The 27,828-nt window shown below is 42.0% G+C and overlaps 1 protein-coding gene across 1 annotated transcript in view; it reads left to right on the top strand.

Annotated features, from left to right (window-relative positions):
- Window positions 1–4,647: 4,647 nt before the first annotated feature.
- LOC122554695 (vitellogenin-like) overlaps window positions 4,648–27,828 on the top strand; it is a 29,410-nt gene continuing 6,229 nt past the window's right edge. The window contains exons 1-28 of the mRNA XM_087990252.1: window positions 4,648–4,687; window positions 4,802–4,825; window positions 4,924–5,075; window positions 6,729–6,980; window positions 7,530–7,691; window positions 8,437–8,585; window positions 8,892–9,039; window positions 10,573–10,730; window positions 12,628–12,793; window positions 13,923–14,048; window positions 14,141–14,359; window positions 14,980–15,197; window positions 15,294–15,391; window positions 15,778–15,902; window positions 20,102–20,203; window positions 20,305–20,424; window positions 20,541–20,706; window positions 21,005–21,089; window positions 21,240–21,425; window positions 21,512–21,662; window positions 22,054–22,276; window positions 23,581–23,735; window positions 24,220–24,520; window positions 25,562–25,620; window positions 25,910–26,056; window positions 26,163–26,375; window positions 26,482–26,624; window positions 27,596–27,734. Of these exons, the coding sequence (XP_087846378.1) occupies window positions 4,648–4,687; window positions 4,802–4,825; window positions 4,924–5,075; window positions 6,729–6,980; window positions 7,530–7,691; window positions 8,437–8,585; window positions 8,892–9,039; window positions 10,573–10,730; window positions 12,628–12,793; window positions 13,923–14,048; window positions 14,141–14,359; window positions 14,980–15,197; window positions 15,294–15,391; window positions 15,778–15,902; window positions 20,102–20,203; window positions 20,305–20,424; window positions 20,541–20,706; window positions 21,005–21,089; window positions 21,240–21,425; window positions 21,512–21,662; window positions 22,054–22,276; window positions 23,581–23,735; window positions 24,220–24,520; window positions 25,562–25,620; window positions 25,910–26,056; window positions 26,163–26,375; window positions 26,482–26,624; window positions 27,596–27,734 (4,227 nt within the window). The remainder of the gene's footprint in view (window positions 4,688–4,801; window positions 4,826–4,923; window positions 5,076–6,728; window positions 6,981–7,529; window positions 7,692–8,436; window positions 8,586–8,891; window positions 9,040–10,572; window positions 10,731–12,627; window positions 12,794–13,922; window positions 14,049–14,140; window positions 14,360–14,979; window positions 15,198–15,293; window positions 15,392–15,777; window positions 15,903–20,101; window positions 20,204–20,304; window positions 20,425–20,540; window positions 20,707–21,004; window positions 21,090–21,239; window positions 21,426–21,511; window positions 21,663–22,053; window positions 22,277–23,580; window positions 23,736–24,219; window positions 24,521–25,561; window positions 25,621–25,909; window positions 26,057–26,162; window positions 26,376–26,481; window positions 26,625–27,595; window positions 27,735–27,828) is intronic.

Below are 27,828 nucleotides of genomic sequence, written 5' to 3' on the forward strand. Positions count from 1 at the left end.
CTTTAAACGCATGTAGAATTAAAACTTGTAAGAGTGACAATCACACTTCCAATATTTTCTCTGACATAAAGGCTTGTTTCTCAGGCTATTCTCCAGACTTACCTGTAAGTATTTTAACACTCATCTGGACAGTCTCTCACATTGACTGCTCCATTATGTTGACCTCATCCAACGCACTGCTGCCTGTATCATTACTCGCACAAAGTCCCATTCACCCATTACAGTTCAGCGGCATTTCCTGATGGAACATCAACATTTCAGCTTAAAACTCATGTCCTTATTTAATTCTTCAAAAGGTGGTGGAAGCAACATTGCATATTTTTAATGCAGAGGAATGATTGACCAAGAGGGTGAAAGGTTATTGGAAATCAGCAAGGATGTGGAGTAACCATTTCAGCTGTGATCATGCTGAATGACAGAGCAGGTTTGAGGAGTAGGCTGAATGGCCTACCCTTCCTCCTAATTCCTATGTGTGTATGCTTTCACATGCTTCGTTATGACTTTATCCCATCCCGGTTATAGGGCTGCCTGGTGGCTCAGTGGTTAGCACTGCTGCCTCACAGCTCAGGGACCTGGGTTTGATTCCAGCCTCGGGTGACTGCCTGTGTGGAATTTGCACATTCTCCCCGTGTCTGTGTGGGTTTTCTCTGAGTGCTCCGGTTTCCTCCTACAGTTCAAAGATGTGCAGGTTTGGATGCTAAAGCGTCCATAGTGTCTAAAGATGTGCAAGCTACGTGGATTAGCTGTGAGAAATACAGGGGTGGAGGGGTGGGTCTGGATAGGATGTCCTTTGGAGGACTTGTGTGGATTCAACAGGCTGAATGGTTGCTTTCCCACTGTAGGGATTCTAGTTCAGTAACTGCCCCAGCACTATACCCATCTAAAATCTCTGTGCTCTTCCAATTCTGTACATCCCTGATTTAGATCACTCCTCACTACTAGCCATGCATTCAATTCCAAGCTCAAGGATACCCTTCCAAACCTTTCCATCTCTGTGGTTCTTTGAGTGCCCTTAAAACATGACTCCGATATCCCATTCTAGGATTGAGTTGTGTGCATTGTCTCTGAATCACTTTGATTGTAATTACACATTGTTTTCCAAAGAAGGTGACCACACAACTGTAGAGGTGATTTCAGAAAAACTCTGATTTTATGTTTTCTTCCTTTTGCAATAAACAATACTCCACTGGCTTTCCAGCTCATTTGCTAATAGTACCTGCTCATTTCATGTGAATCATGTACTAGGCCATCCTTTGTACACTAAATTCTGCAATCTCTCTCTGCTTAAATAGCATGCTGCTTATCCTTTCTTCTGCTAAAATCAACTGTAAATGCTCAAAACTGATGAAAGATACACTGCAGAGTTCTGGGCAGCTCCCATACACCCTTCATTGATTCGTAAGGCACTTTATAACCAAAGAAAGTTCCACATGGTAGACTCATTAGTAAAGTTACGTCACATTGGATTCAGGGTGAGCTTGCCAATTGTCTACATAATTAGCTTAATGACTGGAGACAGGGAACAGTGGTGGAGGGTTGCTTTTTGGACTGGTGGCCTGTGATCAGCAATGTTCTGCAGTGATCCGTTCTGAATCCTGTTTTTTCTGTGATTTACATCAATGATTTGGATGAGAATATAGATGGCATAGTTAGTACGTTTGCAGATGACACCAAGCTTGTGGCATTGCGGACAGTGAAGAAGGTTTTCTAAGATTACAAATGGATCTTGATCAAATGGATCAATGGGCTGAAAAATGGCAAATGGAGTCTAATCTGGATAAACACAAGGTATTGCAGTTTGGCAAAACAAACAGGTGTAGGACTTATACAATAAATGGTAGGGGCCATGGGTAGTGTTGTATAATAAAGGGTCCTAGGGGTGCAGGTTCATAATTCTTTGAAGTTTGCCTCACATATTGACAAGGTGGTTAAAAAGGTCATTGGCACGCTTGCATTCATTGCTCAGACTCTGAACTCCAGCATCTGTAGTCCTCACTTTCTCGTAGGAGTTGGGAAGTCATGCTGAGGTTGTACAGGACATTACTGAGGCCTCTTCTGGAGAACTGTGTTCACTTCTGCTCTCCCAGTTATAGAAAGGATATTATTATCCTGGAGAGATTTCAGAAGAGATTTACCAGGATGTTGCCAGGTATGGAAGGTTTGAGTTATAAAGAAAGGCTGGCTAGGCTAGGATTTTTCGCTGGAGTGTAGGAGGTTGAGAAACGACCTAATAGAAGTTTAGAAACTAATCAGAGGTATAGATAGAGTTAATGGTAGCTGTCTTTTTCCGAGGATGGGTAATCTCAAGACTATGGGACACATTTTTAAGTTGCGAGGAGAAAGATTTGAAAAAGACATGAGGCGAAAATTTTTAACACAGAGGATGGTTCCTGTGTGGAATGAACTTCCTAAGGAAATGACGTATGTGGGTACAATTACAATGTTTAAAAGATATTTGGATACATACATGAATAGGAAAGGTTAGGAGGGATATGAGCCAGGAGCAGGCAGGTGGGACTAGTCTGATTTAGGATTATGCTTGGCATAGACTGCTTGGACTAAGTGGTCTGTTTCTGTGCTGCATGACTCTACTCTGGTCTCCTTCCTCTCGGACGGATGTTGAGAAACTTGAAAGGGTTCAGAAAAGATTTACAAGGATGTTGCCAAGGATGGAGGATTTGAGCTGCAGGGAGAGGCTGAATAGGTTGGGCCTGTTTTCCCTGAAGCATCAGAGGCTGAGGGGTGACCTCATAGAGGTTTACAAAATTATGAGAAGCATGGATAGGATAAATAGACAAGGTCTTTTCCCTGGGGTGGAGGAGTCCAGAACTAGAGGGCATAGGTTTAGGGTGAGAGAGGAAAGATAAAAAAGAGACCTAAAAAGTAACTTTTTCATGCAGAGGGTGGTGTGTGTATGGAATGAGCTGCCAGAGGAAATGGTGGAGGCTGGTACAATTACGACATTTAAAAGGCATCTGGATGGGTATTTGAATAGGAAGGGTTTAGAGGGATATGGGCCAAGTGCTGGCAAGTGGGACTAGATTAGGTTAGGATATCTGGTCGGCATGGAAGAGTTGGACCGAAGAGTCTGTTTTCATGCTGTACATCTCTATGAGTCTATAACTGAAGGAGAAATGTTAGCCAGGACATTGAAGAGAAAGTTTTTCTTCAAAGTGGTGCTTTCATCATTTAGAATAACAATGATAGATGATAACAATGATAGATAACAAAGATGGGTCTAGCTCTAATTTTCAAACTATTGCCCCCTGTCCTGAATTGATTCTACTGGTGTTTATGCAGCTGTTTAGTGTCAGTCAGAACTATACAGAGGCATTTCTACCTCAGAGTGCACGACCCCAAAATGTCAGCTCGTGATTCCTCTTATGATCCCAAAGCCCAGTTTCTAAAACAACTTGCATGGAGCAAAATCAGACAAGTTTATAATATTACGATGGGCATGAACAGGATAACTAGTAAGCAGCTGTTCCTCTTCATCGAAGGATCAATATGAAGGGGGAGTAACATTCTAGTGAAAAGCAGGAGGCTTGGAGGCTATTTGAGAAAAGCTTCTTTCACCCAGAGGCTGGTGGTGGTCTGGGATGCACTGCCTGGGAGGGTAGTTGGGGTGGGAAACCTCGCAACCTTTAAAATGTATTTGGAAGAGCACTTGAAGTAACCCTGCATCAACATATTATAACATTCAAGGTTACCAGCATAGTGGATGAAGGTGGGACTAGTGTAGATTTGGTGTAGCTTTGTCTGTACAGACCTGTTGAGCTGTAGGGCCTCTTCTGTATCATATGATTCTATGAAGTTGCTTGAATCCTCTGAAGTGCTCCTAAAGTACAATGGAAGCACTTAACAATGTGCTTGAATAATTAAAATGCCTCATTTGTATAATGGCTTCATGAAAGATTCATGTAAGAGAACAGTCCAATGACATATTCTTTGGAAGATTAATTTATGACGAAGAGATTAAATCAACTCATTGCTGAGTAAGAGTGTCACTATCTAAACGTTCATCATAAAACTTGACCAGATGGATAGTGAATATAATTGGAATTTAGAATCATGCTTTTCCGAACATGAAATTCTGCACAAAATCATTGTCTCCATTTTTCTCCAACTTGCAAGTATCCCTCTGGATATCTGACTGAGGTGGGACTGCTTCATTTTTTTTCTTAAAAGATTCAATGTGACCCAAAGCAAATTTCAACAAAGTCAACAAAAAATTGACAGATGGAACAAAATGTGTGCCACATAGTCATTGTACCAATAAGTGCACATTTATCTTGTTCTCGCTGGGTCATCATAACCTGTACAATAGGATTACAGCCATGTCAAGCCACATCATCAATTTAACTTTATACATTTTACAAATATATGTCTGGATAAATGAATAAAACTTGCCGATGGGCATTGCTTTTACAATGAGAATGAAATGCAGTCGTCCAAGTAGTGTTAGGATTTGGGGGACCTATTGCCTCTTTGAAATTAGTTAAAGGGAATAATGTTATTCCAAAGTCGTGAACTTTGGTCCTGATAAAAAGTGGTTTACTCAGCAACTTGATGACTCCAAGTGGTCACCTGATGCAGGGTTACTGACTATATATGAGGAGACAGAACCCAACCAACTCCAGATTCAACATGAAGGCAATCATCTTCTTGTTGGCTCTCGCCTTTGCGGGTAAGGCAGAACTTGAAACATTCCCCTCTCCTGACCCCTACTATTTTTTCAAAAGCAAAATCTTGACCATTTGGTAAAGTCTATTCTCATTTATATTTCTTCTTTAATTTTCAGGAAGTGAACATGTCAACAGATATAGTATGTATTTTGTATTCATACACTGTGAATATTTTTTGCGACCATTTCAGTTTGATACTTTACAATTTGATGCTACTTAACTGTTTCAATTTATGCAGGTCCCAGCTTCTCTGTAAACAAGGTGCACGTTTACAAATACGATGGTGTGATTCTGACTGGACTACCGGAGAAAGGCTTGAACAGAGCTGGTATTAGAATTAGCAGCAAAGTGAAAGTCAGCGGACTTGGGGCAAATCAATTCCTTCTTCAGGTAAGGAGATTTGTGGATTTTGCTGTGGTATGAGATCAGAGCGATCAAGTGGAAATAGAATAATTTCATTCAAGAGTTTGAATTGGATCCTTCAGCCATGGAAATGGGTTTTACTTAAGAAATAAAATAGAAGTTCCTATGTTCGATCAGACCTAAACTTTTAAAATAGCATTAAAGCATCCAAAGCAATTAACAATGTGCTTGCGGCTTTAAATTTATTATTGTTTTGATGACAGGAATGAAGTGTTTTAGTGAGAAAATAATAAGATCTACCAAAGCCATAATTTTCCATGCCACAGTTTTCCAGGTCCAGCCACATGAATGTGCAAAATGAACTTGTTTACACCTTTCACTAAGACCAAGAGACAAAAGTGAGATGCTCCATAAATTTTTCATGACTTCCAAGGCAAAAGCAGATCCTAAAGTAAGAAAGTAATGAGTAGTTAGCCTAACAACACTCATGATTCGGAGGTGCCGGTGTTGGACTGGGGTGTACCAAGTTAAAAATCACATAACACCAGGTTATAGTCCAACAGGTTTTCTTGTAAACACTGGCTTTCAGAGCGCTGCTCTTTCATCAGGTGGTTGTGTGATTTTTAACAACACACAAGAGGCTTTAAGCCATCCAGGATAAAACAGCCTGCTCGTTCAGCAACACATCCACAAATATCCATTTCCTCCATCACCAACACTCAGTAATAACAGTGTGTACTATCAACAAGATTCACTGCAGAAATTCAACAATGATCCTCAGACAGCACCTTCTAAACTCACAACTACTTCCATCTAGAAGGACAAAGGCAACTGATACATGGAACACTACCACCTGTAGGTTGTCCTCCAAGCCACTTAACCAACCTGGCTTGGAAATATATTGCCTTTCCATTACTGTCCCTGGTCAAAATCCTGCAATTCCCTCCCTAACATCATTGTGAGTCTACCTACAGCACAGGAACTACTACAGTTCAAGAAGACAGCTCACCACCACCTTCTCAAGGGATGAGCACTAAATGCTGGCCCAGCCAGCAATGCTCAGGTCCCACAGGAAATTTTGTAGAAGTACAGAGCCAAGGTAATTATGTGAGGGAACAAGGAAAGGGACAAATACTGATCTGGTTAGATGATAGAAAATGAAAAAATGCTCACGAAACAAAACCTAAAGGCACGGATATGTTTGGCCAAATGGCCTTTAACTGACAGTAATTATTCGGTGCACATGTACTGAAAATTGTGCAAGTCAACTATGAACCCATTTATACTGGCTGGTTAGAGTATCAATCAGGATTAATCTTGTGCAATTTGCCATATCAAAAATGTCTGCAAGGCTCCAATCGCTGTTAAAGTGCACATATACAAAAGAATGCAAAGTGTTCAAGAAGCCCAAAGGAGTGTGTCTCTGAACGCTTCATAAACGGAGTTTGGTGCTGCTTTGGATATGCTCCTCAACTTCCCAGATGGTTTGGTGCAGGAGATCAGTCAGAATGCGTAAGAAGTCAGAATTGAAGGATTGGGCAGTTTCGATTAGTTAGTTGAGATGATGACAGTTACACGCATATAATAGCAATGTAAATATGGGTGAAAATCGTATCTTTTCCATGGATAAAGCCAAGTTGGTGGCACAGTGTTAATTTCTGGTCCATTTCTTCATCTCAGCTTGAAAACCCTCAGCTTCAAGAGCTGAATGGAATTTGGCCCAAAGACCCGTTTTCATCTCTCCGGCAGCTGACAAATAAACTGGCCACACACCTGATCACGCCTGTGAAGTTTGAGTACAGTAATGGCCGAGTGGGATCTATCTCCGCTCCTGAAAAACTACCTGAAGATATCTTGAACATTCACAGAGGAATCCTGAACATTTTGCAGATCACCATGAAAAAATCCCAAAACTTCTATGATTTGCAAGAGGTACTTTCTTTTTATCACAAAACCTTACAATTCTTTGGCTCTTACTGTGTCTCATGCAATTTTGCAAAGCATGCAGTTATGGCCTTCCTATATAAGGAAGGATGTGCAGAGGGAACGGAGTAAAGATTCACTAAGGGACCGTAGGACTGATGTACGAGGAAATATTGATTTGATTGAACTTGTATTCACTGGAGTTTAGAAAAACATGAGAGAGGACCTGATTAAAATTTATAAAGTTCTAACAGAGCTGGCCACACAAGAGGATATTGCCCCTTGGTGTTAACACTATATATCAAGGGTGACAGTCTTGGAATACAGGGTAGACTATTTAGGACTGAGATGTGGAAACATTTCTTCACACAGAAAATATAGTCAAAATGATGTTTAAAGGCACAAAGAGGGCTGGAGGGGAAACCACAATATGGTATTGAGTTAGAGGGTCAGCCATGATCAGGCTGACTGGTGGAGCAATCCCAAAGAGTTGAATCAGCTTATGCCATCTCTTCATTGTTATCTTTCAATAATTCCATTTTATTTTAACATTTCTAGGCTGGAATTGAAGGAATCTGCCATGCAAGATACATAGTTCAAGAGGATAGAAGAAATGAACGTTTGATTATTTTAAAAGCAAAAGACCTCACCAACTGTCAAGAGAGGATTTTAAAACAAACTGGAACAGTTTACACCCAGCTCTGCCCTTCCTGTCAACAGGTACATTTTTCATCATCATTTCTTTCTCAAATTATTCCACGCTAACTCACAGTTGAAGTAAGATTTTTGCAGACGGAGAGTACATACACATACATAGGATACACATACATACACATTATAGGATACACATACATACACATATATACACATATATAGGATGCACATACAGTGTCAACCTACCCGGTTTAAAGTTTACGCAAAGCCCTACACTTGACTGTTGATTGCTATTATCTTGCACGTTCTCCAGAGTAACGTCTCAACCATCAGAGACCACCTTCCCAGCCACCTGCCCCTTGAATTGGAATCCTTTCGAGACTGGGCGTTGGCTAGCTCAGTTGGTTGGATAGCTGGTTTGCAATGCCAACTAACACCAACAGTTCACTTTAAATTCCCGCCCCATGAAGAAATCTTCTTCTCGACCTCTCTCCTTGTCTGAAGCACGGTGATCTTCAGGTTAAACTCCCACCAGTTGCTTCTCTCTACTGAGAGAGCAGCATTGTGGTCTGGTAGCACGGTGGCATCACTATCTTTTACTGATGAGTTCAAGATGAAAACCTTCAATAAAATGCTCTTATTGTCAAGAACTAAAAATAAGATCATTGTCAGTTTGAATCCAGCTCACAACTGAAAGGCACCATTCTCTCATCTCTAAGGTGGATTAGGTCATGCCTGACTGTGTTTTCTGAACCTACCAATGGAAATACTCAGAAGCATAACAATGGAGATGTTGTTTTCCTATTTTCAGAGAGGCAAGAATATTCGTGCATCTGCTGCTACCACCATTGTCCTGAAACCTACACCTACAGGTGCAATCATTCACGAAGCCAGGTTACGAGAGTTTCATCAATTTACACCATTCCATGAACTTGATGGGACTGTTCACGTAGAGGCCAGGTAAGGCTGTGGACCTTATACAACCAATCCACCTAATTTCTAAGATTTCTCACCATATCATATTACCTTCCATTCATTACGAGTGCCTGAAACTTACAACTTGCAGTTATCTGTAACACCTGTAAATCTAAATCAAGATTAAATTTAGTCCGGAGCACGAAGGTGCCATTTACTAATGTGTGAAACAAAAAGGTGTCCCCACTGACCCTAAACCCAATCCTTTTTCCACTTTATAAGTAGCAGATTGGCTTTCTTTCATTGTCACCTTCATTGGAACTAGCTTCTGATGACCATTTCCCAATGCAGGCAAAGCCTTATCTTGGAGAAGATCATATCTCAATCCATGGAGCAATTACCAGAAATGCCAAAACGTGGAAGCTTACAATATCGCAGTGTGAACAATGTTCTCCAGCAACCATTCCAGCTGCTTAAGGAGACGAATTTGAACAAACAGGTGAACATATTAGCAAATATTATTTCTATATTTAAATTCATTCATGGGATGTGGGTCTCTGGTAAGGTGAGCATTTATTGCCTTTAAAAAAGTTGTTGTGAGCCACCATTATGAGTGTTTCTTTTCATTCATTGGATGTGGGTGTCGCTGACTGGACCAGCATTTACTGCCCATCCCTAATTGACCAGAGAAATCTGGAGTTAATGTAGGCCAGACTAAGTAAGGACATACATTTCCCTCTCTAAAGGATATTGTGAACCATTAACAACAATCATCATTAGGTAGCCATCTCTCTATTACAGACTTTTATCAAATTCATATTTCACCATGATGGGATTTGAACCCATACCCCCAGAACATTGGCCTATGTTTCTGGATTGTCAGTGACATTACCACTATGCCACTATTACCACAATGATTCAGTGCTTGGGCTGTGAGCACAGCCATGAGGGAGGGGGATTTATCTCAAGAGGGTTGGAATATAAAAGCACCGTTGTGCTACTGAGACTTTATAAAGCTCTGGTTAAGCCCCATTTGGAGTACTGTGTCCAGTTTTGGTCCCCACACCTCAGGAAGGACATACTGGCACTGGAGCGTGTCCAGCAGAGATTCACATGGATGATCCCTGGAATGGTAGGTCTAACATACGAGGAACGGCTGAGGATCCTGGGATTGTATTCATTGGAGTTTAGAAGATTAAGGGGAGATCTATTAGAAACTTACAAGATAATACATGGCTTGGAAAGGGTGGACACTAGGAAATTGTTTCTGTTAGGCGAGGAGACTAGGACCCGTGGACACAGCCTTAGAATTAGAGGGGGTAAATTCAGAAATGCGGAGACATTTCTTCAGCCAGAGAATGGTGGGCCTGTGGAATTCATTGCCGCAGAGTGCAGTGGAGGCTGGAACGCTAAATGTCTTCAAGGCAGAGATTGATAAATTCTTGATGTCACAAGGAATTAAGGGCTATGGGGAGAATGTGGGTAAGTGGAGTTGAAATGCCCATCAGCCATGATTGAATAGGGGAGTGGACTCGATGGGCCGAATGGCCTTACTTCCACTCCTATGTCTTATGGTGTTATGGTCTTATGGGATACCAAGATTTTGACCCTGCTAAAGATGGCCACTGGAGGAATGGTGATATTGTCCAAAATTAGACTTGGAGTGGAGTCAGAGTTGGTGTGGCTCAGAGGGGATCTTCAAGATGGGGAACATTTCATTCCAACTGCTGCCCTTATTCTGGGTTGTGGAGGTTGTAGGTTTGAAAGATGCTGTCAAATTAGCCTTAGTGAGTTACTGCATTGCATCTTTAAATACACCTCTGCTGCCTCTGTGCATCAATGATGGACAGTAAGAACATTTCAGGCACTGATGGCAGTTGTCAATTAAGTGGGCTGCTTTGCCCAAGATGGCATTGAGTTTCTGGAGTGTTGTTGGAGCTGCACTTATCCAACCAATTCTTTGCCTCTTTCTGCAAACTTTGGCATAATTAATAAGCTTGATTTTAATAAGTGTCCTACTTTTAAAAAATAGGTGATAAGTATCTTGACTCACATGGCTCAGCACAACGTGCAGGAAGTTCAAACCGATGCACCAAATCGACTCATTCAACTTGTCCAGTTACTCCGCTCAATTCCATACCGCATCTTCGGAGAAATTTGGCAATCAATTGAACATCAGCCTGAACAAAGGTAAAAACATTAACATTACAACTTAAATTGAACTTTTTACATTATTATAATTACCTACAAAATATTTTGAGTTGGAAGATCAACAGTGACTATCATTCAACAATATCATGAGCAATAGGACTCTTCTGCTCTGGTTCGCAATTGAAAATCTACATCTCTAAGTGTTTTTAGTAGTAATCAGAAGTGTAACTTGAATTTATCACTTTGGACAATCTCAGTTAAAATCCACTGAATCTGTCAATGACTTGTGGTGTGGAATGATGTTTCTCTGGATGGCTGCTCCTCCCTGTATATTTTTCTTTGCTGCTTGCTGCTGTGTTCCTTCTTCAGCTGTTCATAACAACCTCCCATTTCCAACTTCAATGATAAAGAAGCTGTAAAATTTGAAAAAAAAAGAATGCCTTATTCATGAGCACATAAACATTAGCCATCTTTCTGTTGGAAACTTCACTGCTGTTGCTCAACTTGCCCCAGAAATCCATGGGTCCTGGCTCATTGCTGTGGGTTTTAGAACCTTCACTTCAGCCTAGGGTGACCTGCAAAAGAGCAGAAATCACTATTCTCCTGAAGTCTCAACTAACTTTGCCAACCGAAGGAATATTCTAGAGTCATAGAGATGTACAGCACGGAACAGGCCCTTCAGTTTTACCAACCAGATATCCTAAACCTAATCTAGTCCCATTCGCCAGAACTTGGCCCACATCCCTCTAAACCCTTCCTATTCATATACCCATCTCGATGCCTTTTAAATGCTGTAATTGTACCAGACTCCATCACTTGCTCTGGCAGGTCATTCCATATACACACCACCCTCTGCGTGAAAAAATTGTCCCTTTCCTCTCTCACCCTAAATTTATGCCCTTTAGTTTTGGACTCCCCCACCCTGGGGGAAAGACTTTGTCTATTTATCCTATCCACGTCCCTCATGATTTTATAAACCTCTATGAGATCATGCCTCAGTGTCCGAAGCTTATTAAAATGAAAAATAAGGTATAAGTTTATCAATGGCTGTCACATTTGGAACCTTCAACTTTCTAGTATAATAATCCATGATGGTCAGATTGTTTTTGTCTTAAGGATAGATTTGATCAACTAACAAGCCAGTTCCATACAACAATCTCATCACTCGTTGCTAACCAGGGATTCTCAAATGTAGAGGATGAGTGAGCTGGTGTTGGGATGGGAGATGTTTTGTTGGTACAATGATAATTCAAACTCCAAAGTGGCTGCATCTTCAAACTGTACTTTAACTCATTGTAACAATTAATAGCAAGTGGTACAGCATGGCCTATCAATTTGTTTCCTTCCTTTCACAGAATGTGAGCGTTGCTGACTAGGCCAACATTTCTCACCTGCTCCTAATTGCCTTAGTAAAGGTGGTGGAGAGCCACCTTCTTAAAGTATAGCAGTCCTTGGAGTCTAGTAACACCCAAGATGCCATTAGGAAGGGAGTCATAAGATATATAGCATTAATAGTGAAGAAATAGTAATACATTTCCAAGATAGGACTGCATGTGGTTTGGAGGGGATCTTGCAGATGATGGTTTTCCCATGCATCTGCTGCTCTAGGTAGTAGAGGCTGGAAGGTTTACAAAAAGCTGCCTCAGGAATTAACAATGAAGCATTTCAAATGTTGCTGTGCAATCCATCAGGTTATTGAAATGGTATATTGAAAGGATAAATTTTGATTCCTTATCAGAATATGGACATAGCTAGCAAAGTACAACACTTTCCAACTCATTATAGTCCTCCTGCAAAAGTAGCAGTGAGCTCTCTTCTTGAACTGGTGTGGTTTCTGCAGTGAATAGAACTTGGAATAGCAGGATTGTGACTGATGATTTTAAATGAGAGAATGAATGAAAACTAGACGAAATTCTCATTTATTCACGAACTATAGGCACTGGTTCCTCGAGGCACTTCCTGCTGTTGGAAGAATTGAATCTCTGAAATTCCTAAAGAGCAGAATTCAAGCATCAGACAATGTCAGAGCTGAACTAATTCAGCTTCTCGTTCTCGCTATGCACCAAATCAGAACTGACCGAGATGTTCTAAACTTAGCGATGGTGAGTACATTATTAAAAATAAAATTGTTCTTGCAGTATGGCCATCTTTAGCAATCATTAGCCAAGTGGACAACTTCATATAAGCCATGATTGCAGGGACTGGAATTCTGCTAAGAATAGTAGATTTCATTCTCCCAAAATTATCAACGAATCCATTGACATTTTAGCAAATAAATTCTGACAACTTATAGTCATTGAGATTTACAGCACAGATAAAGATCCTTCGGCCTATCATATCTGTGCTGATCAAAAACAATGACCTAACTATTCTAATCCCATTCACCAGCACTTGGCCCACAGTCTTGTAAACTTTCACACCACAAGTGCGCATCCAAATACTTCTGCAATGTTAAGAGGGTTTCTGCCTCGAGCATGCCTACAGGCGGTGAATTTCAGATTCCTACCACCCTCTGGGTGAAAAAGCTTTTCCTCACATCCCTCTAAACCCCTTGTCCCTTACCTAAGATCTACACCCTCTGGTCATTAATGCCTCCATCAAGTGGAAACATTTCTTCCTGTCTACTCTGCCTATGCCTGTCATATCTTTCTCTGTCTCAATCATTTCCTCTCAACTTCCTTTGCTCCAAGGACAATAACCCCAGTCTGTCCAATCTCTCTTCATAAGTGATACTCTTCAGCCAAAGTAACATCTGGGTAACTCTCCCTCTGTAGTCTCTCCAGTGCTATCATTTCCTATAATGTGGATCCTGGAAATGCACGCAATACTCTAACTGTGGCCTAGCCATAGTTTTATACAGTTCCAGCATCACCTGTTCTTAAATTCATAGCCTCCACTAATGAAGGAAAGTATCCTAAATGCTTTTTTAATCACTTTATCCCCTACTTTACAACCTAAGGGACCTGTGGACATGCACACCAAGGTCCCTCTTATCCTTTCTGTTTATCAGGGTCCTGCCATTCACCATGTATTGCCTTGCCTTTTTGCTTGATGGTCACTTTGAAGTTACAGATTTTTAAACTGGTTTCACACTCTACATGAAGTGGGATCCAACTCAGGCTCTCTGGATCATTTGTCCAGAACCATAATTCCAAACTAATTACCATTTTTGCAAGGTTAACAAGTACATTGTACATATAATGCTCATTCTCATTTTCTTTCTCTGTGCAGGAAATCATTAAGCTTCCACAAATTACACAGCATCGCCTTTCTCGCAAACTTGTACTCCTTGCCTATGGTTCCATGGTTTTCAGGCAATGTGCAGAGAAATCAACATGCCCCATTGATTTATTAAAAGTAAGCTAGGTTTAACTCATTGATTTGCCTTACACATTTTGCTGTGATTGTGAGCCTTCTGAATGTTTCCTAACTGGGACCTGTTTTTACAGCCTATCCATGATTTGCTCATTGATGCCAGCAGTCGGCCACTTGATGAGGACATTGTTCTTGGCCTCAAGGCAATCGGCAATGCAGGGCAGCCAGAAAGCATCAAGAACATTGTGAAACTATTACCTGGGCTTGGCACAGCGGCTACCAATCTCCCACTGAAAGTCAGAGTTGACGCTATCCTGGCTTTGCGCAACATTGCAAGGAAAGACCCACGCTCTGTACGTGAACCTGATTTGTATTCTATTACTTTTGATGAAATTGACTTCTGTCTCAATTTATTTCTGAACTTGATGACATTCAACACGTTAAATCATTCTTTGCTCTTTCATGATGTGGCCATCGCTGGTGATGCCATCCCTAACTGCCCTTGAACTGGGTGCCTTGCTCGGCCATTGTAGAGGGCAGTTAGGAGTCAACTCACTGTACAGGTTAGCCAATAGATTTCCTTCCTTCGCCAAAAGTACATTTGTGAACCTGATATGTGACAGTGGTTTTATGGTCACCATTACTGAGACTAGCTTTTAAATCCAGATTTTTATTCAACTGAACTTAAACTCTATGGGTGGAATTTTAATCTTGTCACCCAGATCATTATCCTGTGCTTCTGGATTGCCAGTCTGGTAACATTCCTATTACACTGACAGCTCTCAATAAAAATAGGTGATTTTGGATAAAAATGACCACAACAAGGGGCACGAAAATTAAGGTTTGCCCCAACAGTCACTCATTACTCAAACCAGCCCATTTTCAATTCCACTGAATTCAGTAGCTTGATTATCTAGCCCAGTTTCAATGTCAGCTCCATGCAGTGCTACTGTTTTGTTTTATTATCTCCAAGGTGCAACGTATCGCTGTCCAGATATTCCTCAATCGGAAGAATGATCCTGAAGAAAGAATCATGGCTTGTGCAGTACTCTTTAGCACCAAACCGCCTTTGACTTTAGCATCCATTGTGGCGAACTCACTGCTAAGTGAGACCAGTTTGCAGGTGGCAAGTTTTACCTACTCACACATGAGAGCTCTGTCCAGAAGTTCCCTTCCATCCATCAATTCACTGTAAGTAAACTGACCTCCTAAACCAGGGTAGTGTTGCAGCTTATTCAGCATTAAGTCCTGATGTTTGTTAAACGTTGCTACTCTTGTCATCCACAGGGCTGCTTCCTGCAATCTAGTCTTGAAAGTCTTAAGTCCCAAACTCGAACAACTTGGTTCCCGATTCAGCAAGGTCTACAGGGGAGACACATTCATGTGTAAGTATATTGGGTCTATTGCCTGGAGCAATGTTCATTAGGATATCTTAAATAGCCCTCTGAATTTATTGTCTTCAACATTGTGCTACCTTAAAATAGAAACAATCTCTATTTTGTAAAGCTTGTAGAATGATCCATGAACTATCCAGGTTAGCTAAAGACCATGAATGAGCCACAGATCAGCATGATCAGACTGAATGGTGGAGCAGTCTAGAGGGACTGAATGGCCTAGTATTCCTTGTGGTCTTGTCAACTGTATTCAAGTGTTTATTTTAAGCTACCAGGCAATCAGCATTGTTTAAATATGTCCAATAGCCAAGCACCGTTACATTTTTTACAAGGAAACATTGTAAAATTGTCTATTTTTTTCTATTTTTGTGATGTAGACCGAATGATGGCAGGAGCATCTGCTAAGGTTCTTTTGATTAAGACTTCTGGTAGTGTCATTCCTAAAGCACTCTTGGCCAAAGTCAGAGGTCATGCTCTTGGAGCCTCATCAGATTTAATCGAGGTAAGGTGCCAATTCCACTTGCCCAGCTGTGTATCTATTAATGAGGATCTTCTGAAGCATTGGTAGAATGTGACTGGAGGCCCAGGATTAAAGTCATAGCATTTCTGATCAGTTGATTAGAAAATATTTATGTATCTATTATTCTAGCTTATTTTATAGATAGTTTTGTTTCTTACTATTTAATTCTTGTTGCATTGCTACAAAGTAGGGCCTCCCTCCCATCCTCCTCCTCTCACCTCACTTTAAAGTCCACAGGTAAGCTACTCAGTGTTCTTGTTTTGGAGACGAAGTGTAGAGAAATGGCAGCGCAGGCAGTGGGATGTTCCTCCTGCAGGATGTTTGAGGTAGGGGTGACCACCGATGCTCCTGCCAACTTCATCTGCAGGAAATGCAGTCAGCTCCAGCTCTTCACAGAACGGGTTAGGGAACTGGAGCTGTAGTTGGATGAACTGAGGATTATTCAAGAGGCTGAGAGGGTGATAGATAGAAGCTACAGGGACATAGTTACGCCAGAGAACAGAGGTAGCTGGGTAACAGTTAGAGGTGGGAAGGGGAGGAAGCAGGCAGTGCAGGGATCCCCTGTGGTTGTTCCCCTAAACAATAAGTATACCGCTTTGGATACTGTTGGGGGGGACGGCCTAGCAGGGGTAAGCTGCAGCGACTGGGTCTCTGGCATGAGGTCCGGCTCTGAGGCTCAGAAGGGAAAGGGGGAGAGGAGGAGAGCGCTAGTTATAGGAGACTCTCTAGTTAGAGGGACGGACAGGCAGTTCTGTGGACATGGGCGAGACTTTCGGATGGTTTGTTGCCTCCCGGGTGCCAGGGTCGGAGACGTCTCGGACCGTGGCTTCAGAATCCTTAAGGGGGGAGGGTGTGCAGCCAGAGGTCGTGGTGCACATTGGCACCAATGACATAGGTAGGAAGAGGGGTGGGGAGGTCATTCAGGAGCTCAGGGAGTTAGGCTGGAAGCTAAAAGCTAGGACGGACAGAGTCGTTATCTCTGGGTTGTTGCCGATGCCACATGACAGTGAGGCAAGAAATAGGGAGAGAGTGCAGTTGAACACGTGGCTGCAAAGATGGCGTAGGAGGGAGGGCTTCAGGTATTTGGACAATTGGACTGCATTCTGGGGAAGGTGGGACCTGTACAAGCAAGACGGGTTGCACCTGAACCAGAAGGGCACCAATATCCTGGGAGGTAGTTTTGCTAGCACTCTTCAGGGGGGGGGGGGTTAAACTAATTTGGCAGGGGATGGGATCCAGACTTGTAGCCCAGCAAGTATGTTAGCTGTTTGTCAGGATATCCAAGAAAGTAGGGAGGCTGTGGAGAAGGTAGCACTGACAGGGAATACTTGCGGACACAGAGATGGGTTCAAGTGTGTATACTTCAACACAAGGAGTATCAGAAATAAGGTGGGTGAACTTAAGGCGTGGATCGGTATCTGGGACTACGATGTTGTGGCCATCACGGAAACGTGGATAGAAAAGGGACAGGAATGGTTGTTGGAGGTTCCAGGTTACAGATGTTTCAGTAAGATTAGGGAGGGTGGTTAAAAAACGAGGTGGGGGGGGGGGGGGGTGGCGTTGCTAATTAGAAATGGTATAACGGCTGCAGAAAGGCAGTTCGAGGGGGTTCTGCCTTTGGAGGTAGTATGGGCTGAAGTCAGAAATAGGAAAGGAGCAGTCACCTTGTTGGGTGTTTACTATAGGCCCCCCAATAGCAGCAGAGATGTGGAGAAACAGATTGGGAAACAGATTTTGGAAAGGTGCAGAAGCCACAGAGTAGTAGTCATGGGCGATTTCAACTTCCCAAATATTGATTGGAAGCTCTTTAGATCAAGTAGATTGGATGGGGCGGTGTTTGTGCAGTGTGTCCAGGAAGCTTTTCTAACTCAGTATGTAGATTGTCCGACCAGAGGGGAGGCCATATTGCATTTGGTACTTGGTAACGAACCAGGACAACTGATGGGCTTGTTAACGGGTGAACATTTTGGTGATGGTGACCACAATTCTGTGGCTTTCACCTTGGTTATGGAGAGAGATAGGTGCATGCAACAGGGTAGGTTTTACAATTGGGGGAAGGGTAAATACGATGCTGTAAGACAGGATCTGAGGAGCATAAGTTGGGAGCATAGGCTGTCAGAGAAGGATGTCGTGGAAATGTGGAACTTTTTCAAGGAACAGATACGACGTGTCCTTGATATGTATGTACCTGTCAGGCAGGAAAGAAATGGTCGTGTGAGGGAACCTTGGTTGATGAGGGAGGTTGAATGTCTTATAAAGAGGAAGAAGGAGGCTTACATAAAGTTGAGGAAACAAGGTTCAGACAGAGCGTTGGAGGGATATAGGATATCCAGAAGGGAGCTGAAGAAAGGGATTAGAAGAGCTAAGAGAAGGCATGAAAAATCTTTGGCGAGTAGGAACAAGGATAACCCCAAGGCATTTTATGCATATGTGAGAAACATGAGAATGACGGGAACGAGGGTAGGTCCGATTAAGGACAGTAGTGGGAGACTATTGAGTCGGAAGAGATAGGAGAGGTCTTGAATGAGTACTTTTCTTCAGTATTTACAAATGAGAGGCACCGTATTGTTGAAGAGGAGACTGGTAAGCTGGAAGAGATACTTGTTAGGAAGGAAGATGTGTTGGGCATTTTGAAAAACTTGAGGATAGACAAGTTCCCCGGGCCTGACTGGATATATCCTAGGATTATGTGAGAAGCAAGAGAGGAAATTGCAGAGCCGTTGGCAATGATCTTTTCATATTCACTGTCAACAGGGGTGGTACCAGGGGACTGGAGAGTGGCAAATGTTGTGCCCCTGTTCAAAAAAGGGAATAGGGATAACCCCGGGAATTACAGGCCAGTTAGTCTTACTTCGGTGGTAGGCAAAATAATGGAAAGAGTACTAAGGGATAGGATTTATGAGTATCTGGAAAGGCACTGCTTGATTAGGGACAGTCAACACGGATTTGAGAGGGGTAGGTCTTGCCTTACAAGTCTTATTGAATTCTTCGAGGAGGTGACCAAGCATGTGGATGAGGGTAGAGCAGTGGATGTAGTGTACATGGATTTTAATAAGGTATTTGATAAGGTTCCCCATGGTAGGCTTATGCGGAAAGTCAGGAGGCATGGATAGAGGGAAATTTGGGCAGTTGGATAGAAATCTGGCTAACCGGTCGAAGTCAGAGAGTGGTGGTAGATGGTAAATATTCAGCCTGGAGCCCAGTTACAAGTGGAGTTCCACAGGGATCAGTTCTGGGTCCTCTGCTGTTTGTAATTTTTATTAATGACTTGGAAGAGGGAGTCGAAGGGTGGGTCAGTAAATTTGCAGATGATATGAAGATTGGTGGAGTTGTGGATAGTGAGGAGGGCTGTTGTCGGCTGCAAAGGGACTTAGATATGATGCAGAGCTGGGCTGAGGAGTGGCAGATGGAGTTCAAGTCTGAGGTTGTCCATTTTGGAAGGATAAATAAGAATGCGGAATACAGGGTTAACAGTAGGGTTCTTAGTAAGGTGGAGGAGCAGAGGGATCTTGGGGTCTATGTTCATAGATCTTTGAAAGTTGCCACTCAGGTGGATAGAGCTTGTAAGAAGGCCTATGGTGTATTAGTGTTCATTAGCAGAGGGATTGAATTCAAGAGTCGTGAAGTGATGTTGCAGCTGTACAGGACCTTGGTTGGGCCACATTTGGAGTACTGTGTGCAGTTCTGGTCGCCTCACTTTAGGAAAGATGTGGAAGCTTTGGAGAGGGTGCAGAGGGTATTTACCAGGATGTTGCCTGGAATGGAAAATAGGTCGTACGAGGATAAGTTGACAGTGCTCGGCCTTTTCTCATTGGAACGGCGAAGGTTGAGGGGTGACTTGATAGAGGTTTATAAGATGATCAGAGGAATAGATAGAGTAGACAGTCAGAAACTTTTTCCCCGGGTACAACAGAGTGTTACAAGGGGACATCAATTTAAGGTGAAGGGTGGAAGATATAGGGGGGATGTCAGGGGTAGGTTCTTTACCCAGAGAGTGGTGGGGGCATGGAATGCGCTGCCTGTGGGAGTGGTAGAGTCAGAATCATTGGTGACCTTTAAGCGGCAATTGGATAAGTACATGGATGGGTGCTTAAGCTAGGACAAATGTTCGGCACAACATTGTGGGCCGAAGGGCTGTTCTGTGCTGTATTGTTCTATGTTCTATATTTTAATCTTCAAAGGTTGGTTTACGAGCAGAAGGTCTCCAGGAGATCATGATGAAAACTTCTACAAAAGATCTCAGGAAAATTGACAGCAGAAATATTCATCGTATCTTAAGCAAGGTGAGATCAGTTTAGCCCCTTTAGTTTGTTGAGAAATGCTTTACCTAAGATCGTATGGACTAGTGAGTGTTCTGTATTAATACTGTATACTTGTTCTCCAGTTCATAACCTGGAAACAATTACCAGAAGAGAAACCTCTGGCTTCAGCATATTTGAAACTGTTTGGTCAAGAATTAGCTTTTGTACAGCTCAGAAAGGACAACATTGATGAACTTAAACAGGTAGGAAACGTCTAACTTTATTACTTATGAAGAATATTTTTAATAAACTGGCCAAAGATGGATGTTATGAAATTGCCAACTTTGATATAACTGAATTGCTGCTTTGCATTTGACAGAGTATTTCTGATCGAGCCTATAAATATGCAAAAAAACTTAAAGAGGGGGTCAGCTTCAGGCCAGCCAAGGCTTTGTTAGCTGCTGAGATGCGACATGTGGTACCTACAGCTATCGGTCTGCCAATGGAACTGGGCATCATTTCAGCTGCTGTAGCAATGTCCAAAGGTAAGATTTTCCTGAATGCTTGAACTCGGAGGAGAGAGAGCAAAGCTTTCCTTTAGTTTGAGCAGGGGATGGTCCTGATAGTGCTGACATCTGCTGCCCCATCCTCTGCCAATGGGAGCTCACAACATTCTCTCTCTCTCTCTCTGTCACCTTTTCTGCTCGTAATTCCCCGTAATTAGCATGGAATAGTATCACAGACTAGTGCAGCATTGGTAGAGGTTACATAAAACATAACTGGCACCGAGGAAAAAAACAGAATCATGACCTACTTTCGTCTTTGTTCCTTTTCTCAAAACAGTTAATGTCAAATCTGAAAGCACAATCGAAACCATTCAACAACTGCTCTCTTCCAAAGTTCAACTGACTGCAGACCTCAACCCAAGGTATTCACGTGAAACTGTTTTGCTTTCAGAACCAGAAATGTTACCCATTAAACATATCCTTACATGAGCTATTCTTCCTGGCAGTGATTTATGATGCTTCACAGCCTTACCAGGTCTGCTTACTGTTAATGCCTTCTGTTACTTTTCCAGTGTGTCTGTACAAACCAGAGTATTCATGGGAATAAATACGCCTCACATCCAATCAGGCATTGAGCTCCGAGCAAATGTCCGTTCAATTATTCCCGTGGCTATAACTGCGAAGATGAACTTAAAAGATGGAAATTTCAGGATTGACAGTCTGCCAGCTGAAAAGGAGAACAGGGTTCTATCTATGACGTACGCAATGCTATCTTGTTTGATTAATTGATAACAATTTGACATCAGATACAATATTATTGCCTAACACAATATTTAATGCTTAGTTCTCAGGTTTATGCTATTTCAAGAAACAGTGAGAATTTGCAGGCTGAGAAAATTACCCCAGTTTTACCCGTGACACGAGTAAATAATATTTCAAGACAAAAGTTTACATCCTCATTGTCCATATCTCAATCAACAAGCAAAGCAGTTGTGGTACGTGATATTTATTTCTTGCAATCACATCAACATGCCTCACACTCAGATCTCCATTATTGCCCATCAATGGGGCCTGGTTTAGCTCAGTTGGTTTGAGTGTGATTTAGAATAACATTGACTACATAGGTTCAATTCCTGCTCTGGCAGAGATTAATTTGGTATCTGCCTACCTTGTCCTGCCCCTAAGGGGTGACATATTAAGGAAACTCACCATGGCCAAGAGAATGCCTCAGGTTGAAACATCAACAAAAGTCACTTTTTTCAGGCAGAGCACACTTACCATATCAACCCATTACACATTAACCTCTCTCAGCATGTAGCAGCAAAAATAAAACACATCTTTATGCTATCATTTCATGACTATCTTCCATTTCCTTGTGTCTTACAGTCACATCTGTCTCCAGAAACACTGTCTGACCAAGTTCCATGCTCTGAAGAGGAGCAGAGGTCACGTGTTGCAAATCGCGCATCCTATCGCACGTGTGCAGAAGCAACTAAATTTGGCCTCAAAGCTTGTGTGGCTGCAAGAATGGAAAATGCCCTTTCCATCAAACATAGCCCACTGTACCGGTTAATTGGAGAGCATAGTTTGAATGTATCAATTGCACCAGGTAAGAGCACAAGAAAACATTCTCCTTAAAGTGCTGATGCATTGTAACTGAATATGATTGAAGCTTAGCTTCATGAGAACATGTGCATTGCAGTCCATGCAGACAACTGGAAGAAACTGCCTTGTCATCAACTTCTTGCTGTCATCAGATGGGTCCAGTTAATTGTCCTATTCAGTGACATATATTGTAGCTCTATAAGCCTGGAAAGCGAGAAGCCATGCACACTGTTACATATTGATTCAACAGGGATTTGTCTATGATTATAAGTATCATTTTTTAAAATTCCTGTACGGTACTTCTTCCCTAGAAATTACAGCATCTGGGTTGTGGTGAAGTAATGTGCAAAGCTTAGGACTTGCAAGCGTAGTTGTGGTCTCCTCACATGTTTGTTTTGTTTCTTTTCAATTGACGCTTTTTGACAGAAGGTAAATAAGGAACTCAGGAAGCAGATGTATTAAAGGATGGAAAGGAAAGGCAAGGAACTGGTATTAAGAAGATGGGGATGATTCAAGGAAGAAAACTGTAGAGCAGGCAGAAGGTCTAAATTGCAGTGTACACTTCCTCTATTCTATCCCTGATCACTGCTCCTTTTCTTAAAGTGATTGCCAATTAAAGAATCAGTGTGGAAATAGGCCATTTGGCCCATCTAGTCCATACCAACCCTTCAAAGAGCACGCCACCCAAACCCTGTAACTCCACAATTACCCATGGCTAACTCTTCCAGCTTGCATGTCCCTGGATACAATGGGCAATTTATCATGGCCAATCCACCTAACCTGCACATCTTTGGATTGTGGGAGGAAACCGGTGTACCCAGAAGAAACCCACGCAGACACAGGCAGAATGTGCAAACTCCACACAGATATTTCCCTGAGGCTGGAATTGAACCTGGGTTCTTGGTGCTGTGAGGTAGCAGTACTAACCACTGAGCCAAAAAGAGATCTTCCAAAAGCAAACCATGTAACTTCCTACTGCTATCAGTTTCATGGCTTGTACTGTCAAAAGTCACGACTTTACCTGTGAGCAGCAGAGGATGGGTTAAAATAAAGATTGGATAGAAAACACTAGAGGATCAGCAAGTGCAACTTGACTCATTCTTCTCTTTGAGTCACCATTTATTGGTTGCCTGACCCAAATTAGATTGTCTTAATAATTAGTGACATTCTTTGATGAATTGACAGCAATTATTCCAATACTGTATCTTTGGGTCTCCTTGAAGATTGTTTTTGTCAAAATGCATATTTTTCTCCCCATCAACCATTAGTCAAGTTCTTCTCATATAATCAACATCTTTTTGATTCCAGCTAATTCAGCATCAGATATTGAAAAGATTGTGTTGGAGATACAAGCAGGATCCAAAGCATCTTCAAAAATAATTCGACTTTCCGACAAACAGTCAGTCCCAAGTAAAGACGACAGCAATAGTCAAAAGCTAACACTGATGAAACAGACTGATCAGGTATATTCTGATTAATATATGAGATAATGCATCATCTAACATCTTCAACATATCACAGATTTTGTAACAGTTAAGATACCTTAATAGTAAGGAAGTTTGAAGCAAAGAAATTATATGATTATTTTTAATCATTCTCAAAATGTGATGGCCATAATTGAAATATCATCTCTAACTCCATGAGATATCCCTGTTGGTCCACTAAGCTGTGAACAAGTAGCTTGGAAAAATAAATGATTAAAGTCCCTGTTCTGATAATGACTCAAATAAAATGGTTCAATAGCTCCATAGCAGAGGATCAAACTGATCTGCTGTGTTGAAAATGTTAACAGGTTTTGAATCTCACTCAGTTCTGACTAGAGGTAAAGAATTAAATTCCACCATGGTTTCCAGTAAGTCCAGTAACTTTGTTTTCCTATGCTGATCCTTCACATTGAGTCACTATTTTGGCAAAACAAGTTACTGTAAAATGTTGCTTTATTCACAGCAAAGAATTAACAGCACTGCTTCGAGGTCAAGTTCCAGAAGCTCTTCCACAATGTCAAGAATGTCACAGTCTCGAAGCTCATCATCATCATCAACATCATCATCATCAAGCCATGAAGGCAGACATTCAGTGAAAATCAGAATTCCCGGAAAGAAGACCATTAAAGTAACCAGCATTCGCAGTAGCAGCAGCAGCAGCAGCAGCAGCAGCAGCAGCAGCAACAGGAACAAAAGGAACAATAGGAAGAGCGCCAGCATGACCGGTGGAACTATCAGGAGGTCATCCAGGAGCAAATCCACCAGTAACAGTTGGACCGGGAGGCAGACCAGCAACTACCCCAGCTCTCTCATTTCGGTAACCCTGGCTACAGTTCATGCCAATAACCTGCTGTTTTCTACGCTTGATCTGGGAATGAATGCTTTCCATTGAGCAAAGGTCTCTCTGCCCTGTCTCATTGAGCAGAACACCAGCATCAAAAACATCCTTTCCAAGCTTCCAATATTACCCTCTGGCCATGAGGGTGTGAAATGTACATTCATTTCCTGTAAGAGCTCTTTCAACCAACAGAGACAGAGCCATTCTACCTGGGCTGGTTTTAAACTAGTTCACAGATAAAGTCAGTCTGTTTATAGAAAAAAATATAGATAACAGGAGCAGGAGTAGGCCATTTGACTCTTTGAGCCAACTCCACCGTTCAATGTGATCACAGCTGATAACGAACTGTATCACATTTCTTCCCTATTCCTTTATGTCATGTTTTGCTTAGTATATTGAAGATAAGGGTGACATGGTGGCTCAGTGGTTAGCACTGCTGCCTCACCAGTACCAGGGACCCTGGCTCTATCTAGCTTTAGGTGACTGTCTGTGTGGAGTTTTCACATTCTCACCGTGCCTGCATGGGTTTCATCCGGGTGCCCTGCTTTCCAAAGATGTGCATTGGCCATGTTAAATTACCCATATAGTATCCAGTGATGTGCAGACTAAGTGGATTATCCATAGGAAATTCAGGTTTAGATATGGGAAGGGTCTGGATGGCATGTTCTTTGGAGGGGTGATATGGGCTCAATGGACTGCTTCCACACTTGAGGGATTCTGTGATTCTAGGATAAGTGTATGGAAATATGAGGGGAGATGGTGGAGGGGGACACCCTGGACTGATATTTCTGCCCCTTTTAGGACTCTCTGTCTATCCACATAGGTGATGTTAGAAAAGTGTGGTCCCTGATTCTAAAGAAGGCTTCAGGCTATCATTGATATCTATGAGACAAACAGGGAGTGCTGGCAATGCAATAGCACCCGATGAATTCAGTAAAGTGGCAGTAACTGTACTTAAATATATTTTCACAGTCACGGAGCAGACATATCCTGGACCTTGCATTCATGCCAGTTAAAACTAGTGAGGTAAGATAATATTCTTCTCTAACAGTTATCAAGTGTGTTTTTTATTCTGTAATATTTGAACATTTATGCAACATGTCTGAGACACATTGTCTGGAGCTGATTTATTTTTTTGTAAGAAAATGATGACGCACATTTGATGTTAATGCTATTCATACTGTGACAAAGATGAGTTTTACAGGTAAAAAAAGCAAATACCTATACTTTTCAGCCAGTAGTCAGAGAGACAGTTTGGACTCTGGTTTCTGATCTGTATCTTCAGATTATCAATTTGTGAACTGGTTTTATTCAGTACACAGTCAGAAGTCGGACATCACAACGCTCCTTCATTTCAGCACCTAGCAGGAGCGAAAGCCGTGTGTCCAAGCGAAGACATAGCTCAAGAAGGAGGTCAAGTAGTAGAAGTCACAGTGCATCTGTCCTCGAAGAATCTGCACAGGTTTGTCTCATTGTTACTGAGTGGTTTTCAGTGCTTGGAGATGGCAGAGGATTTTTTTTTTTGTTTTGTTTTTAAATGTAACCTGTATTTTTATTTGTAATTTCAGCGCTATTTGATTAGCAAGCTGGGTGCTCCTTCCCTAGTAATCCTGCTTCGAGCCAGAAGGTCTGATAGCCGACAACAAGGTTACCAGCTCACGGGATACGGGAAAATGTCGTCACGCCTGCCTCGGGTGCACTTGCGTCTGGTGGAACTGAACGAATCCAGTAACTGGAGAATCTGCGCCGATGCAGCGATGCCCAGCTCCCATAAAGTGCTGGTAATGGCTGGGTGTCCTTTCACTCACCTGTCTTCTGCTAGACATTTCTGAAGCGCCCACAGATAAATGTCTCCTTGACTCATTGCGACTTGTTTCCATTTTGTAGACATCAGCAAGGTGGGGTGAAAACTGTGAGAGATACAGAGTTTCTGTTAGAGTATCCAATGGTCGTCTTGCAAGTCATCCAGCAGTTAAGGTCAAAATGCAATGGGGAAGGATTCCTGACAATCTGAAGTATAGTGCAAGGATGTAAGTATTATAATATAATTAGAAATTTAGAATATAGTAGCAGGAGTAAGCCATTTGAGCCTGCTCTACCATTCAATATAATCCCTGTTCCAACTTTTTCCTCATGTCTTTTGATTCCTTTAACTCTTAAGAACTATTTATATCTTTCTTCTTTGTCTTTAATGTTTAGCCTCGACCATTTTCTGTGGCACAGAATGCCATAGGCACACACTCTTGGGTGAAAGACATTTTTCATCTCAGTCCTAAATGGCCTACCCCACATGTTTCACAGGTCGGCGCAACATCGAGGGCCAAAGGGCCTGTGCTGCACTGTAGTGTTCCATCTGGTTCTGGACTCAGACTTCATTGGGAATGTCCTTCCTGCATTTGGAATAGTGCACTTTCATTTTTGACTCAGTGTGGACTAGGAATGAAAGATCTTTTCTGTACTGCAACGCACTATTCTTTCTAATCTATTAGAATTTGACAAGTTTCTATGACAGAAATCCTCATTCTTCTAAACTCTAATGAGTATTGTTCTAACCAATCCAGTAATTCTCCATATGTCAGTCCTGCCATCCTAGGAATCAGTCTGGTAAACCTTTGTTGCCCTCCATCGCCGGAATATCCCTTCTCTGGTAATCAGACCAAAACACTGCACACAATATTCCAGGTGTGGTCTTACCAATACCCTGTACAGTACAGCAAGACATCTGTGCTCCTGTACTTGAATCCTCTCAATATGAAGGTCAATGTGCCATTTGTCTTCTTTGCCGCCTGCTACACTTGCAATGCTTACCTATAGCAACTGATGTACAAGGACACCTGGGTCTTGCTGCACCTCCCACTTTTCCATTCAGTTAATAATTTGCTTCATACTTTTGCTACCACAGGCAATAACTTCATATAATTTAAATTACACTTCATCTATTTTGATCTACATTGTGGACCCATTGCACAATATTAATATCCACCATTTCTTTTTGGATCAGGGTTGGTGACTATCTCCCAGGACTGGCCTATGCATTAGGATTCTCTCAAACCTACCAACGCAATCCTTCTCGTCAGATTACAACATTGGTGGCCCTAACTTCTCCACAATCGATTGATACAATCATCAGACTGCCCCGGGTATTTATTGAATATTGCTTCATGGTGCCTCAGTGATCTCTCCATTTCATACTTAGCTCTTCTGTGCCAGTAGGACTATAAACCTTTTCATTTC

Source organism: Chiloscyllium plagiosum, unplaced genomic scaffold (genome assembly GCF_037043375.1).
Source record: "Chiloscyllium plagiosum isolate Xiang-an unplaced genomic scaffold, Cpla_swu_hap1 HiC_scaffold_9, whole genome shotgun sequence".
Lineage (NCBI taxonomy): Eukaryota > Metazoa > Chordata > Chondrichthyes > Orectolobiformes > Hemiscylliidae > Chiloscyllium > Chiloscyllium plagiosum.